This window comes from Rhineura floridana, chromosome 1, assembly GCF_030035675.1.
Source record: "Rhineura floridana isolate rRhiFlo1 chromosome 1, rRhiFlo1.hap2, whole genome shotgun sequence".
In the NCBI taxonomy this organism is placed as follows: Eukaryota; Metazoa; Chordata; class Lepidosauria; order Squamata; family Rhineuridae; genus Rhineura; species Rhineura floridana.
Window position 1 is genome coordinate 253,516,360 of NC_084480.1, and position 18,095 is coordinate 253,534,454.

Here is an 18,095-nt window from a genome sequence, read left to right on the forward strand (position 1 = left end):
CAGAAGTATGTCCCACTGAATTCAATGGAACTTACTCCCAGGTATGTGTGTATAGGGTTGCAGCCTAAGTTGCAGTAGTAAATTTGAGTATTCTCATACCACTCTTCAATTTTAACTGTCAATGTCCATCCCAAAAATCAGCCTTGAGTATCATAGACTTGACACTGGATCTACTCTCAAAGAACATGTAATTCTGGTGGCTGATCATGATTTCATTATATTTTCCTTAGATGATATTTTATAGTGGCCACACAGTCACTTGTGCATGGGGCCCTTCAAATGGCATAGTTGCATGTTGATTAATCACCAAGCAGTATTATATATTTTTAAAAATCCAAACAAATAACATAAGCTGAGACTTTGAATCCTCCAAAAACATCTGTTGCACTACAGGTTCATTAAATAATATGCTGAAAATAACACAGATAAAACCACCAGTTACAGCCAGATTGACAGAAGGTCACTCAAGAATGTAACTAAATACAATGGGACACACATAAAGTTATAATCATGCTGCAAACTGGGTATTTGTTTCAAAATATTTATTTCCCAAACAATCAATAGTGCCTGATATTGTAGGGTCAGTCTGAGTTTCTAAGCCTGTTCACTTGGCAGTGATAATTACTTCCAAGTAAATATATTTGAGTTTGGGGACTAAGAAAGGTTTATAGAAGTCTCTTAAATGGCAGGCATGTAACCTTCTATAATAAATATTCTTATGCCCAAAGACACATGGGAAAATGCATAGACAGGATTGATCTTAGATTACAATAAAAGGGCACTGATTGGTTCCTGTGCTGCATAGCAGAAGCTAGGTTTAAGAGTGAAACCTACACATAGTATGTGTCGCCTCCTTTGCTTGAATGTATAAAATCATCAGCAAATAATACTAAACATTTATTTTTCAGTTCTATATGTAAATGTGTTTGTGTCCTAACAGCTCCACCCATTTCAAAGCATTCTTTCTCCAACATGTATATTTGGAATCTAAACCTTCAGACATAAACTGTTTTTCAAAAAACATTTGATCCTTAAAATACAGATATTCAGTAATTCTAATTATGGAATACACAGTGGATCTTCTGTTTAATGCATATTAAGTACAACTTAAAAGGTTTAATAAAATATTTTGTCAATGAAATTAGAATACCTCAAGCAGAACATGAATATACTCACCAACATCTTGTTACAGAATTAATATTGAAAAAGGATTCTTGAGAATAGTGACATATTTTTTTGAAACTCTCTCTTACTGTAAAGCATGCAATTCAAGTAGCACAACGCGCATGTTTGAGCAACAGTCTGAATTACAAACTGAAGAACAGCACTGCACTCTGTTGGATGCACTGATATTGTTCTAATGTAATATGCTCTTTTATCCTCAGTAAATACAGAAAAGGGATTTGTCTTTTTAAGGCTTGCAGCACTGCAGTTTGATATCGGTTTTAATGTTTTTCATTTATTCTCTGTCTCAAAACAGATGAAGGAAGCAAAATTACAGCAATGATTAGTAAGATCGGGTTGTGGGTGGTAGATGAGACACAACAGCTCACAGCATTATTTTGAAAGAAGACCTACTAAGCAAATTAATTAGAGAATACACAAGTTTAATTTTCAAAAAGAGAAATCCAGCTTAAGTCACAGTCCACTTTGCTAATACTAATGTTCTCATTCCAGATAGCTACTTATAATAGGTTTTAAAAGACTGGGATCTATTTGCCACTGACACCAAATTTAGACCAATTATCTATCTTCTATATGACTGTGCAGCAGCAATAATTGCCCCAGATGATCATCTAGCCAAAAGATGTAGTTGCAGAAGGAAAAGGGGTGACAAAAACATTCTCATCAATTGGTAATCTCTTTCCTGTTATTGTGCATGTACTTAATGCCAAATCCTAACCAACTGTCTCACTGAAATGAATAGGACTACTTGTAAAGACGTATACAGTTTGACAGGGCAAGGGCTGGATAATATGCCAGGTATATCTCTAGAGATTTGTGCTTTAGGATTTCATAATCTGTTGATGTGATCTTTTCATGAGACAGGTGTTCAGACAAGGCTGGTGGTTTGTAAAGGCAGGGAAGTGTGAATAGGGGGTTTGGCGAGCAGCCATCATCAACAGGTAATGAATGCAGAATAGTATATGTATGGAGAAGGAGCCCAGTAATGTTAACTGAGTCTTCCCAAGGTTAGCCAGAATCAAATCTTCCTCATGGTGTGATTAAGCTATATGAGATTTAGTTATAGCCTTGCGTAAGAAACATTGTTAGGCTGATAATTATTTTCCCTATCTCACAAACAGTTCTATGAAACTGATTTGAAACACATTATTTGGAAATAAATTCTGTAATATTAGTTTGAATTTATTATTGAATTTATTCCTATGAAAATGTTTGGTTCAGATTAAGTGTAGCAACGCAAACATTAACACAGTTCTACAGCTAAATTATGATACTAGTCTTCAAAAATTAGGCAGAGTGGCAGGATTCCTGCCCCCTTTTCCTATCTTCTTATAGCAAGAATACACTTGCTATTCCACCTCATGGATCTGTATCCTTTGCCCTTTTCAGACATTTGAAGCTCATAGGGGTCATGAAAAGTCTCTGGGCCCAAGGGCACATTTGGAATTATGAGAGAGTGCCATGAACACCACCTCATTTGATTGCTTCTCTCCCCACCCTCCCCTGGACCATTTTCCTCTCCCCTCTCCCCCAGATGAAAGAGAGAGCAGACACACACATAAGTTGCTTTTCCATTGTGCCTGGAACATGGGAACATAGGAAGCTGCCTTCAGACTATTGGTCCATCTAGCTCAGTATTGTCTACACTGACTGACAGCAGCTCTCCAGGGTTTCAGGCAGGGGTCTGTCCCAGCCTTACTTGCCAGAGATTGATCCTGGGACTTTCTGCATGCTGGGCAGATGCTCTACCACATAGCTACAGCCCTTCCCCATTGCTCATTGCCAGTCTGACAGACAAACTTTAGACACTCTGGGTACAAGTTGGATCCTCAAGATCTTTGTGGTGTATCCAATCTTAGTCATAGAGGAGACCAATAAAAATGAATGGATGTGACTAAGATCAGATCCACGCTGCACATTTAAAGTATATAGCTTCCCCCAAAGAATCCTGGTAACTGCATTACCCCTCACAGATCTACAATTCCCAGCACCCATAACGAAGTAAAGTTCCTGGCATTCTCTGAGAGAAGCCATGTGCTTTAAATGTATAATATAGATGTGACATGTCTATTAATGTTAAGTGAGTCTATTCTGAGTAAATCTTAGTTAGATACAGCCCTTAACGAGATGACAACAAAACCACCAACAAATTGCAGAACACATATGTGGACACTTTCCTGATGATACTTTGGGGGGATCCTAAGTTAAAATTATGATGATCTACAGTATAAAGATCCAGGTTTGGATTCATGTTTTTGTGCCACAGCAGCACTGGAAATCACAACATCTGTGATTTTTATGGTTCAGTCAATAGAAACTGATGTGATCTGTGATTTAATGGCAGTGGCAAGTGGGGAACCCATGAAAGGTTTATGCAGTTTCAAAAGGATCCATTTTATTAGATCTGACTTGTGTGCACACACACACCTTCTCTCTCCCTATCCCTCCCCCCTTCCACATCCCACTTCTACCCTTCCCTCTTAGTTGCTCTCCTTTCTGTTCAGCTGCTCAGGTGCTGATCTGAGTCTTGAAAAATCACAGAAAGCTGGAAGAGGAAGTGGGAGAAAGCGACACACTTTCCCCCTTCCTCTACCAGCTCCATGTGGAAGTTTTAAGGCTCTGATCACTGTTGCTCTTGCAACTTCCTCCTTCAAATCTATGTATTTTCAAGGGGGATGGATGGGAGATACCCTAACCACTTCATGACAAAATGGGCAGTGAAGGAGGCTTAAACACTTTGTGGACACCAGGGGAAGTCCTCAGGGACACCACTGTACCTGCAAACACCTTGTTGGTGACCTCATTCACAATGGAAAACCCTTTTATTTACCTATGCACATTCACTAAACTGTTCAAGTACTCCCAGTTGGCAGTATTCAACTAAATACATGCACAAGGATCACTGATAATTGTCATCAGTATGCTGATGACACACAGCACTGTTTCTCCTTTTCATCTTCTGCAGGAGAGGCAGTGGATGTATTGCAATAATGGACTGGATGAGGGTCAATAAACTGAAGCTTAATCCAGGCAAGACTAAGATGCTGTTGGAGGGTGGTTCCTCTGACTGGCTGAGTGGTGCACGGCCTGCTCTAGATGGGGTCACACTCCCTCTGAAGGAGCGGGTTCATAGTTTGTGGGTTCTCCTGGATCCACTGCTGTCGCTTGAGGTGCAGGTGGCTTGTGTGGTGTGGAGTGCCTTCCATCAGCTTAGGCTGGTGGCCCAACTGTAACCCTATCTGGATGGGGATAACCTGGCTATAGTAATCTATGCTCTGGTAACCTCCAGGTTGGATTAGTGCAATGCTCTTTATGTGGGTTTCCCTTTGAAAATGGTTTGGAAGCTTCAATTAGTACAGAAGGCAGCTGCCCAATTGTGACAGGTTCAAGGTGAACAGAGCATATAACATCTATCCTGTTCACATTGCATTGACTGCCTGTATATTTCAGAGCCCAATTCAAAGTGCTTGTTTGGCCCTATTACGACTCAGGATACTAATATCTTCTGGAACACATTTTCCAATGTAAACCTATCAGGACCATTAGACCTTCCTCTGAGGGCCTTCTCCAGGTCTCCCTTCTGAGGGAGGCTTGGAGGGTGGTGACAAGGAAGAGGGCCTTTTCAGTTGTGACTCCCCATGTGTGGAATATGCTCCCCAGTGAGGTCTGCCTGGCACCTTCATTGTCATCTTTTCAGTGCCAGGTAAAGATGACCCTTTTCTCCCAGGCATTTGACAGATTAAGATGATTTGTTTTCATATGCTGCTAAACCGTGTGGCTGCATGGGGGCCCTATTATTTTGTTGTTTATTATGTTTTTATAGTGTGTTTTATTTGTTTTTGTTTTAACATTATATAAGTTGCTTGCTGACCTTCGGGTGTGAAGAGGCTAATAAATCTAATAAATAGCAATAATAATAATGGCAGCAGGACAGTGGGACTTCCCTCCCTCTCCTCCTCCATGCAGACCCTGTGCTGTCCTCAAATCTACTCTGGAGAGCTGCGGGAAACCCCAAATCAGATTTGGGGGGGGAGGAGAGGGGGAGAACATTCCATTGCACAAGGAGAAATCCTTGCACTGATGGAACAAGTGACTTAGCACTATATTTAATACAACCTTATGTGCACATTTTGTACACAGGCATGTCTGCATGATTAGGGGTACTGCACAATGTAATTTACTGGAGGCAATGGATACATGTACAGACAGATTCTAGTGAATGCATGTAGGCCAAGGGCAAAGCTTATCATTGTGATCCCATTCTTCATTATATTCAATCATTCCATGTGCCTTGCATTTCTGTAAAAAGAACATCACCTTTGCTCTAGTGAACATTCATGGTCTGGGGTTGGGTTTGCCATTGTGATCCTGCTTCTCCTATGCACATACACTCTATATTCTTTGAATGTGTGAAAACAGTTGTCCTTCTTTATTAGCCCACAATGCACACCGCTTCCTTGCCAAAACCATATTTGTTCCACAAGCAGAAAGATGCATTGGACTGGGTTTTGTTGTGAGAGGATGAACTGGTGCTCTTGTATAGGCGCTGACTACATCCTTCTATCAGGTGCCATGAGCCTCTGCCTCACAGTGTAGCAGAACACAAAACTGGGTGAAATGCTCTTGATTGTACAATAGTACAATAGCACATAGTAAGTTGTGATGTTATCACCAAGCCATTTTAAAGAGCTTGAAAGATCAAACAACTGAAAACAGATGTCTCTAAAATGAAAATACATATTTAATATCACATACTGATATACGAGAAATCATGATCCAACTGTAGTCTGAAATCATTTTATCTTCAGCCTCTTTTATTTTGTTAACTTGGACCAGGCGGTCCGAACATATAACACCGATTCTGGCCCGCTTGCACTGGCTGCCTATATGTTTCCGGGCCCAATTCAAGGTGCTGGTTTTAACCTATAAAGCCTTACATGGCATGGGACCACAATACCTGATGGAACGCCTCTCCCGATATGAGCCTACCCGTACACTTCGGTCAACATCGAAGGCCCTCCTCCGGGCGCCTACCCAGAGAGAAGCTCGGAGGGTAGCAACAAGAAAAAGGGCCTTCTCAGTGGTGGCCCCCGAACTTTGGAACAATCTTCCCCTTGAAGTACGCCTGGCGCCAACGTTAATATCTTTTCAGCGCCAGGTTAAAACATTCCTCTTCTCCCAGGCATTTTAATCATTTTCATCATTTTAATCTTTTAATCATCTAATCATTCAACATCATAACATCTTTGTATTTTACACTTCATTCTTTTTAGTATCTAGTATATTAGTATGTTAATGTTAGTATTTTTGTGTGTTTGAATTCTATATGTGGTTTTAATTGTATATTGATGTTTTATTCTGTTGTGAACCGCCCAGAGAGCTTCGGCTATGGGGCGGTATAGAAATTTAATAAATAAATAAATAAATAAATAAATAAATTTTATAGGCCATATTTGGAGAGCAGACAGCTAATAAAGAACATGGATGGCTTTCTTTTTGTTGTTCATATTCCACACAGCAAGCCCTATTTATCTGCATGAAAGTGTCAACAGGGTTTCTGTTGTTGGCTGAGGAAAAGAAATATCCATATATATCACTGGGAGTGTAGATATTTGTCTTTTCATTAGCCAACAATAACAGCACCGTGCATCTGTAGTCTTACAGAGATTGTGTTCTTTCTCAGCTTCATGTGAAACTATTCCAAAGTGATATGGAAGCCCTTATATAAGAAATTAATTCTTAGTATTGTAAACAGTTTCTGTATTATTGATACAAAGTGAGAAGCCATTCATATAGATGATGGTCATAATCAGATATGAATGTCTGAACATAACATTCTTTCCCAGGCAGGAAGTGATAATAGCAACACATTTTATAAATATTTAGAGCAGAAGCCATGCCCAAAAGGCACATTTTAGTCATTTGCCCCCCATCACCAGCCTTAATTATTTCCTGTGAGATGGGCACATACTAATGAGAAAGAAGGCCTTTAGTTAAGGACTCATGTCCAGATGTTCCTCTGGAGGGAGAGAATGATGAGGCAATTATCTGAAAGCCAGATATTATTTACCAGTTCAGATCGTATAGGTCTGGAATAAGTTACAGAATCCCATCTTTTTTAGTATTACAAAATAATTCCCCTCTGGCGACCTGAAGATTTTGGGATCACCCTTTGATAGGGAATGTCGGAACTCTAGGCTGCTTTTTTAAAAGATGTTTTTGAAGAAAAAATAAAATATTTAAGTGGTATTTATAGTTTTGTTTTGAATTCTGTTCCTGGAACAACTGAGTATATTTTCCTTTTCAAAACATCCATACATTTATTGCCAATATCTGAATGAATGTGACAAGTAGCAGATATCTGTTCAGGCACTAAAACTATAACTACTGAATAACTATCCGCAGAATGATAAGTAAAATTGTTTCCTAGGAATATTTGATCAAAGTAGTCTAATTAATATGTTTAAGTAGGTTGCTCTTTAATAAAGGGCTTTTGGCACAAATTAAACACCTTCCAAGACTGCAAGGATCACTTTAGACAAGATATGGACCATATGGCCACTACTAGTCCCAGCATGTGGTCTATCCTGCAGCCCCCAGAGAGTTGGTCAAGGACAAATATGGCCCTCATGCTAAAAAGGGTTAGCCATCTCTGGTCAACCATGATAATTTGGAACTTATTGTTGAAGAATGATTAATGATTGTAGAAAAATTCTTTTCAGAAGCTTGTACAATTTCTTCCAAGTTTACATCATTTTTATCGTGATCCTAATGGTGCCATTCAAAATAAAAGCAACATGATATACCTGTTGCTGTATTGCATATATTGACACCAGCAGACGTTGCTTCAGAAATTACTTTATATTTTATTGCTTAAACTAAAAGAATGGTGCACAATTGTTCCATTACAGTTGGTATACGTGGCATGGTTTGAGGTACACTGGAGTAGGGCACATCAGTGATAGCATCCCCTGTGTTGATCTGATTTACATTCCTATTAACTAGAAGACATGCAAACGTAATGTAGTTATTCTCGCATCTTTCTGGAGCTGTCTGATGTAAGAAAAGTTTTCCAGCAGAAAATCAGCTAAAATTGTGTATATGGTAGTGATGGACAATCAAATGGCCCATACAAAGTCTAGTAATTCAAGTTAAAATAATGGCAATACATTGATGGCACTCAATACGAAGGTGGAAGGTAACGTGAAAATATTAAGAAAGGATATATAAATACTGTGATATCTTTTTTAAAGAGCATTTTGGGACTAAATGCGTGATACACAGTGGAACTTTCAGATTTCAGATACCTCATTCTGGCTGAATTTTCCATCAAAAGACCAAACAGTTTGAAAGACCAATCATGAATTCAATGTCATGTGTGCAAATAGAATTGCTACAAGCAAAACTTTTAAAACAGAATATTAATGCTAAGAATAACATTACACTGAATGAGATAAAACAAACTTTTCCAAAGCTTTACAGCTACAACTGGCTTGATGTGCAGAATGAGATATCATCCAGATTACAGAGGCAAACAACTGACAAACCTAATCTAGGATGCATTTCCTACCCTTTATCAGCACCATCTTCTACTAATGTTTACATCCTCTCTTAATACCAGAGCATCAAGCCACAGAGGTTGTTCCATGATTACTAATAAAATGCTACATGTCCTATAAAACTATTTTTTATTGTTTTTACATTTTCCTCAAGAACTTTTCACCTGATGTGAAAAGGTTCTCTTTATACCCACTACAATAAAGATCTCTATGGAAATTACACTATAATATCCTACTACTATTGTGATACAGTGGTATATTCTGAGCATTCTTATATCCTTACTGTACAGTGTTGTTTTTTAAGTTAATGTAAATAAGCAGACAACTAAACATATTTTCTCCTAATTACCCTTCAGTAATGTAGTTACAGTGAAACTAATTTAAATTACAATCTAAAGATAGCATCATACATTTCAAAATGATGTGTACAAGCATGAGGGCCATTCAATTTTTTATCCACTCATATTGACATATATTAATTGGGATTCAAGACAAGCTTTAATTGATGAAATGGAATAGTGAACGACATGATACACTACTGCCATTTGTCTTGGCAGCACTGCTAACTCTAATCAAATTCAAACTAGCCCATGCAGAGAATGTGTGTAACACCCTTCTAATAATAACAAATCACTATTAAGACTTTATGAAACCTAACCATTCCTAAGAAGAAACAGACTTCTCCAAGGTAAGAGAGGAGGAGCAAAGTGGACACAATCAGTTCATTCATGGTAAGCCACAGTATATGGTTTACTGTGAATGTGGCTTCTCTGTCCTGACAACAAATCCCTAGAATGAGTGAATGTGTGTTCAAACCAGGTTCACCACAGTTTAGAATGTCCGTCCACTATCAATCTATTCTACTAGCTGATCTTAAGAGAAGGACCATATTTCAATGGCAGAACACATACTTTGCATACAGAATGCCCCACGTTCAATCCTACCATCTACAAGTAAAAGAACTTCAGACAATATGGTTGTAAAAGACCTCTGTCTAACATCACTGAGAGCCACTGCCAACCAGAGAAGACAATACTGGGCCAGACGGTTTGACTCACAGATTTCTCATATGTTCTAAACAAAGTCAGGCTATTTCAATTTTCTATTACTCTTACAATACATTGCAAACACTATGTGCATGCTGCAGTTACCACTCTGAAGTACTATTTTATAAAACAGGAGAGAGTCGAGCATACGCTTTCCCATTGAGTTCAATCTTAACTTTGTTTCGCTCATGCTCTATTTGTGCCACATTATGGTAACTTTACATGATTAAAATGCTGTGTAGTCTGAAGATATTATTATTTGATTCATATCCCGCCCTTCCTCCCAGCAGGAGCCCAAGATATGAGGACTACTCAAATTTACCTAGTACATGCAAAAAGGTTGTGTAGAACAGGGCTGTGTCAAAAATGGTTGTGCATGATTAGCTACACCTGCTGATATTCTCCATTCTACACGAGAAGTAAGATGCAGGGAGTCCTGTTCTCTTTTGCATCAGGCCACTCCATCCATAATTGTTCATATAATAAGGTAGCAACAAATACTTTGATATTACTGGGCATTCTTGTGACCATACACCTTGTAGTGGAGGGTGCATATCCTGGAAATGAAGCATGCCTAAAATGAAGAAATCAAGATCCTCCGTGGCGCAGAGTGGTAAGTGGCGGTAACGCAGCCGAAAGCTCTGCTCACGGCCGGAGTTCGATTCCAACGGAAGGAGGAAGTCGAATCTCCGGTAAAAGGGGTCGAGGTCCTTCCCCAGCCTTCCATCCATCCGTGGTTGGTAAAATGAGTACCCGGCATATGCTGGGGGGTAAAGAAAGGCTGGGGAAGGAACTTGCAATCCCACCCCATGTATACGGTCTGCCTAGTAAACGTCACAAGACGTCACCCTAAGAGTCGGAAACGACTCGCACTACAAGTGCAGGGACACCTTTACCTTAAAGAGCGACGGCAAGAATGCTGACCAGAGCAGGTCCACAAACACACACCACACCTCTTCTTTATCAACTTCATTGGCTTCCAATCTCATTCCGTCATCAGTTTAAAATTTTAGTATTAACTTTTAAAGCTCTAAATGGTTTAGCACCAATATATTTATCAAATCGTATTCTGGAATTTAAACCTCAGCGACCGACAAGAATACATTTCGAACATTCTCTCATCATCCCATCCACCTTTATAATCCGCCGTGCCAATACTAGAAATAAAGCCTTCTCGACCATCCTATGGAATAATCTTGCACCAGAGATCCGACGTTCTTCTTCACTCATGGACTTTCGCCGTCAGTTAAAAACTTTTTTGTTTCTTCTAGGTTTTAAACATTTAACAGTTAATTGATTTTTTAATGATTTTATTGTACTCTTATTATTTTATATTAGATTGTATTGGACATTGTTTTTTTGTTCGCCGCTCTGAATTCTATGAACTAGGGCGGGGTATAAATTATTAAAATAAAATAAATAAATAAATAAATAAAATGAAGAAAGTGCATTTACATATACAACTAATCAAATTCTCACCAATATACCTCACACAGCCAGTACACAGTTTGATGGATGGAGTTGGTCTAAATCCTTGCTTAGTCATAAGACTCCCTGAATAACATGTTTTATACACTTGTCACAATTATGACCTGTGAGTGAGAACGTCCATGTAGTACAAGGAAAGGGACAGTTTCCCCACACCCATCCCAGCGGCTTCCTGATCTGCAGCAGACAGTTACATGCTGAGACAGGATAACAGGTTTCCCCATATTGTGGAGCTTCAGTCACCTTTACTCATTCTTTCTTTTTGCCATCCCTGTTGAGTTTCCCTGTTTTTCAGCCTCAATGGGGATAACTACTGCCATGCAATGCTGATAGTAAAAGAAGGGATGTAAGGCAGGGAAGTGTACACTCTGGCCAGGACAAACTTTCGCTTGCTTGCTTTCAGCCATCGCAACCACTGTTTGGCAGAGCTGTCCACAATGGTGAGGGATGGAGATTGGCCATAGGTTTACATAGCGAACAGCAGACCTTAAGAGCTTACTACCCTTACATTCTTTTTATTTGCACACTCATCCACCTCTTGGTTATGCTGGGGTATGATGAAGTGTGGCTCTTTTGAGACCATTCATGTTTGCAATTGTTGGGTGATGTGAACACAGTCTATGACATTTGGCCACAGAAGACAGGAAAATTATTTATTTATTTGTGAACATATATTTATAACACTGCCTTGATCTGTCCAGGTATCAGACCAGTGTACAAAGGTATGAAATAGCATAAAGACTTTTATTTTGATAAATAATTTAAACAAAATAAAGATAAAACTATACTATTTACTAGAGTTCAAGAATATATTGCCCATTGATTATTTCAAAATACTGTATAGCTCAACAAATATTATACATATATGTAACATTTCTTCTTTTTTTGTAATATGCTATTGTTTATTGGTACTGCTGTAATGTGGAAGGTCAGATGTGCTGTTTTGTTTTTATCATGCTCTGAGTGATTTGCATGTAATACTTTTTATTGTCTCTGTTCCCTTTTAATCTGTATTTCCCTTGTTAATAAGCAGCCTTGACTTTTTGTCACAAGCTGTACTACTATAGAAAGTGCCGTACTCATATACACTGTAAAAATACAGCTTCCTACATTTTCACTTTGTTTTCCTAAGCTAGTGATTTTAGCAGATGTGATCATTTGTTTTGAACACAGTCATTTAAAGTTCTGAAACAAATAAATGAACATCAGAAGAAAGAAAGAAAGAAAGAAAGAAAGAAAGAAAGAAAGAAAGAAAGAAAGAAAGAAAGAAAGAAAGAAAGAAAGAAAGAAAGAAAGAAAGATTTTTTTATATATAAAATATAATTTTTGATATGTTTCTTAAAATGATATTTAAAAGGTAGATGATGTTTGGAAGTTATGAAGGGAAGGGGTTGAGGATTTTTTTGGTCTTTTTATGGAAATGCTGACAGTGATAATTTTCTACAGGGCTCTTCTATAATGGGTAAGGATGTGTGTAGTATTTCTACATTTTGATTGACATTCAGTCAGTTAAACCATATCACGGTTGCTTCATGATGGCCCAAAATGTTTTTTTGTTTTGTTTCTCACTTTCTGTGAGAAATCAAAAAGGTTAAAAAAGCTCCTCAGGATATTAATATTGCCATTAAAAAATAATACCTAAAATATGATTTGTCTAAGACCGTGCTAAAAAGCTACCATGAACACCATTAAAAATGGTCCAGCCATTTTCTTGTTTCTACAGTTCATACAGAATGCCATCTAGACAATAAATTCCATGGCAATTATGGCAACAGCGCAACACGTAGTAGACCAATTCAAGAATGTCAGCAGATTCCCTTGCTATATTGACTCACCCAGCACTAATGGCTGGACCTATGATTCTTATTTCTCCATCAGGAAATATGTACAGATCCTGTTCACATGGTCAGATCTGTCAGCTTTGACATCATATGCTTGGGAGGGAGGACTGGGCTGACTCCTATTCCATCCCAAAGATAATCAGTGGGTAGGCATGGGTACATACTATGTCCAGTTGCACATATGCATCCGACAGCTGTACACATGCACCTGCAGATTCAGGCCAGTGTATCTTCTCTATAGGTGTCAGAATGATGACCAAAAAAATAAACAAAATCTCCTTTCTATATGTTTGTTTCTTTACATCTTGAGGAGCTCTTCATTTTTAATGAATTTCTATTTGAAATAACTGTGAGCTGCATTTTCCAGGGCATTTCAAATGCATTGAAGAAAGGGGGGGATCCAGATAATATGAAAGGAGGAAAAATAACCTCTGACCTGACATTACCAAAAACGCAAAAAAAAAAAACAGACACTAAGATGAAAACAAAATAGTGTCATGGATTTACGTAATGGGTTTTTTGATGGAAACTAGGGCTGGTTTTTTTAGATCAAAACTCACCATCTCAAAACCACTCCTTTTCATCCGCCTGCAGGACTTGAGGTAAGTGCGTATACGCTTTCTGGCACGCTCTTGGTACTCAGGGAATTGTCGCCTGCATGAGTCAATGATAGCCTGGATCTTTTCTTTGGGCTGCTTAGAGATTGGGACCATTCGGTCCAAGTTTTCATCTACAAACAGCCTGACAAACATCTGTTGGCAAGAGGGAGACAGAGGAGAAGGATTTGGAGGGGTGCTCTCTTCTCTTTCTAAGCTTCCTGACTCAATTACAGAGAGGAAGACATTTTCTTTCTTTCTTTTATTTTTTATTTTTACACAGTGAAGAGCTTTGTAATGGAAAGCCAGAAATGTTAAGCAAGCAAGGATTTTATTTTAGGATCGACAAAAAAAAGACAAGAAAAGATTAGACTGTGATGTATAGAAATTGGGAGGGAAATAAAACACAGATTGTGAAAACAGGCATCGCTTCATGGCTGTTATTAACAATGCACTATGATTGCTACATTGATATATTGAATTGTGTTTCTTTACTCTTCCCCGCTGTGAACAATTTTTTTGTGTTGTCATGCAAAATTACATAAATTTGGAAAGCAATAGAAAATAGCTGACCACTGGAATATGCTTCAGAAACTGTTTAAAGCCCCCCCCCCCACTGCCTCTGTCCACTGGGTAAACATGCACTCTCTCTCACACACACAAAACACACAGCTGAGATATCTCTTACAGGCAAAGATACTTTACACATCTATATCTGGTGAAGTGGTGTCTCTTTGCAAGTGCTTTAATGTGCTTGTGGTGAGGAGTGGGGAGTTTCCCCCTTCCATAAAGAAAATTAGTATACCTCTTTGACTGCCAGATCTACCCATAAACAAAAGTCTCAAAATTCAGAAGGGCATAAAGTGCTGTTCATTAAACTCACATTGAAAGCTTTCAGACGCTCAGCTTCTACCCCGTCAGACTCATTGGCCTTCTCAGCATCTTCCTGTTCATCATGATCCTCCTCATCCTCCTCTCCCCGGTTCAGGGAGAGGTCTTCAGCGCCTCTGTCCATGCTTTCATTCTTGCCGGAATCATAGCTTGAATAGCTATGGGCAGGTGACTAGGAATAAAGGAAGCAATTTTGTAAAATGGATCTTGAGGAAAGCATCCACAACAAATCCTGGCCTTTTCTAAATATTAACAAATCCCCCCACTGGATTAGTTGAATTAGCAGAAACAGCGCTCGGGAACTCTTTGTATAGAGCTTTAGATCAGGCAGCATGTAAATGTACAATTTATTCATAATATAAATTTTAAAAATGCATAGTTTAGGATAACATTCACAATAGAAGTTGTGAACAAGAGAGCTGATAAGATCTAATGGACAGAATTATTAACTTGGACCTGTTAACAACAGTTCTGCTGTGGAATCTCGAGTCCAGCCTAAGGCAAATTAGGATCTGGGAATTCTTCTGTTGTTATAGCCACTTGTTCTTATTACTATTTGCTGGGTTTGCTTTCAAAATACGCACAATTTATACATGTCTGTGCCATTTATAACTGGTATGATATCCTTGTGTTTCATGTTCAGAAAAAGGAACCTTAGTACAAAATGTACTGTAAGAACAGCCTCCCAGTTACAGTTAGTGCTCTCTCTCTTGCGCGCGCGTGTGTTCTCTCTCTCTCTCTCTGCCCTCCTATATATTAAAGTGAGAAGTTCCTCAGATGCCTTCCTCTCAAGTGGAATTTCCCCAGATGACCGTGAAGTTTAGAGTTATGATTCTTTTCATTTCCTGTTAGTTAAATATTAGTCATGTTGAACAAACACTTTTTTTAAAATTAAGTGTGCAGTGGTGGGGAAAGGTTTTAAGGAAATGCTGCCTGTTAACAATACATGCACTTCTAAAGACAAAAGGAATCCATCCCATATGCAGGTTCTATGAACAAGTTCTAGCTGCATTATCTCTTAGGGCCACAACCTGTTTAGGAAATGCCATAGTTTTCTAGAAATTGCCTTACATTGGCCTGGTCCACATATCACGATGAGTCAGAACATGGGTTACTGTGACCACATCCACTTTGCAGATCAGTGCAGAATGGCAGGTAAGCGAAGGTTTGGCTTAGTGTGTCGTCCAACCCTAGGATCATGGCTAAAGTCTCTCCTCCTTAACCACAACATGTATCCAAGTTTTGTTCTATGGTTAAATGTTGTAGTTAAAGAGGACAGACATTTACTATGATCTTTATAATTTATTTTATTTATTATTAAACTTCGATCCCACCCTTCCTCCCAGAAGAAGCCCAGGGCAGCAAACAAAGGACAAAACACTAAAAACATCTTAAAACATCTCAAAAACAAAACATCATAAAAACATTTTAAAAATAAAACCTCTTAAAAATGTATTTTAAAAATGTTTTAAAAAGTCTTGAAAAGCAATCCCAAAACAGATGCAGACCAGGATAAGCTCTCTACTTAAAAGGCTTGTTAAAAGAGGAAGGTCTTCAGTAGGCACTGAAAATATAACAGAAATGGCATCTGTCTAATATTTAAGGGGAGGGAATTCCTAAGGGTAGGTGCCACAACACTAAAGGTCGACTTTAAGATGATATCTGCATATGATGGTATCTGCAGGGGGCCCTCACCTGCAGAGCACTATGATCAACTGGGTATTTCAGTTATCCTGGTCCCAAGCTGTATAGGGCTTTATACACAAAAGGAAGAACCTTGAACTTGATGCAGAAGCTAATGGGCAGCCAGTGCAATTCTTTCAGCAGCGGGGTAACATGTTGGCAATATCTTGCCCTAGTATGCAGTCATGCTGCTGCATTTTGCACCAGCTGCAGCTTCCAGACCAACCTCAAGGGCAGCCCCACATAAAATGTATTACAGTAATCCAGCCTGGAGGTTATCAGTGCATGGACAACAGTGGTCAGGCTATCCCGGTCCAGAAACAGCCACAGCTATCTTACCAGTCAAAGCTGTTAAAAGGCACTCCTAGCCATTGAGGTCACCTGGAACTCTAGTAACAAAGATGGATCCAGGAGCACTCCCAGACTATGAGCCTTCTCTTTCAAAGGGAGTACAACCCCATCCAAAGCAGGCAATTGACCAATTATCCAGACTCTGAAACTACCGACCCACAGCACATATGTCTTGCTGGATGCTACAATCTTGAGCTCAGATTACACGCTGTACTGACCTAAGAAGCCCAGGAAAGAACAAAGCAGCTGCAATTTTCTCCTCGGGAGCCATCATATTCATGCTAAGCCATGGTTTTGCTTAGCATGATGTGCGAACAATGGACATTGGCTTAGATTTAAAGAGGCCCTTCAGCATATGAATGGTGCCTTCTAATAGAAGGGCTGTAACACTGCAGCACTGCATGAGAAAAGCAAAACTAAATCTAAAGATGTTCTTTTGCTTGTGCAAGAGCTTGTGCAATTTTTTTGTGCAAGACAACGATGAAAACTGTTATAAAACTTACTTTGTATCTAGTACTGATTGAACTCTTGTGCCAGCATTTGCAGAACAGCATTAGGTGCTGTTTTCCTTCCACTTACAGTTCTTTGGACCCAACCCATCATTTTATCACAATTTTGTATTATAAAGGAAAATCTTTTCATAAGTAAATAACTTTCCATTATGTACAGTTAGCCAACTATCTTGTGGAGAACACTGACATATAAATAGTATTTGTATGCTAATTCAATTTCACAAGGTGTTCTTTATTATAGAGAAAAGTTTGTTTTGGGAGTTGTCTTAGATCACCTCTAACATATGTGTGTGAATAGCAAAAATGACAACTATATACATGAAAAAATGTATGAGGCAGAGAAGCCATTCATTCTTTCATTTGTTATTAACAGTCCATACTTATTTAAAATTCTGTTAAGTTACATATTATTCTGGAAACAGTAAAATGCAGATTTATGCTTTACCAAAGTCACCAAGAGGTGTAGATACTAGATGTTTTATCACTCAAGAACTGTCAACAGCATATGAAAAATATTATATGATTTGTTTTCCCTGCAAAGCTTTTCATTCTACGTATCAGGATTCACAATTTCCTCCAGAGTGGAATCAGAGGCTTGCTGGATAAATCACATGCGGCCATTTCATTAAACAATTACCCACTCAGAATGTCAAAAACTTGGCAGCTACCAACAGAATCAAAATACCACAGGTTTCCCCTAATAGGTTTAGATTTTGGACATCCTGTCATCCTTTCAGTATATTTTGCACAGCAAGTCAGTACAAGCCAAAACACAAACACCATTCTATCAATGTAGCTAAAAGATATGTATGCACCAACATACACATTTAGAGAACATACAAAGTGCATTCATCCCTGTCAGTCTATGGGAAATGCACACCAGCATGGGTGAGTTGCAATGATGCAAAACAACCAAGATGGGGGATCTCTCCACTGCAGATCA

At 38.7% G+C, this 18,095-nt stretch overlaps 1 protein-coding gene across 5 annotated transcripts in view; it reads right to left on the minus strand.

Moving 5' to 3' along the window:
- NOL4 (nucleolar protein 4) overlaps window positions 1-18,095 on the minus strand; it is a 243,519-nt gene that overhangs the window by 29,763 nt on the left and 195,661 nt on the right. For 3 of the 5 annotated variants that reach the window (XM_061599913.1, XM_061599822.1, XM_061599737.1), the window contains one exon: window positions 14,599-14,778. In XM_061599913.1, coding sequence (XP_061455897.1) covers window positions 14,599-14,778 — 180 coding nt within the window. Of the gene's footprint in view, window positions 1-13,679; window positions 13,872-14,598; window positions 14,779-18,095 lie in introns of all 5 variants that reach the window. The other 2 variants (XM_061599651.1, XM_061599563.1) reach the window with 1 other exon arrangement.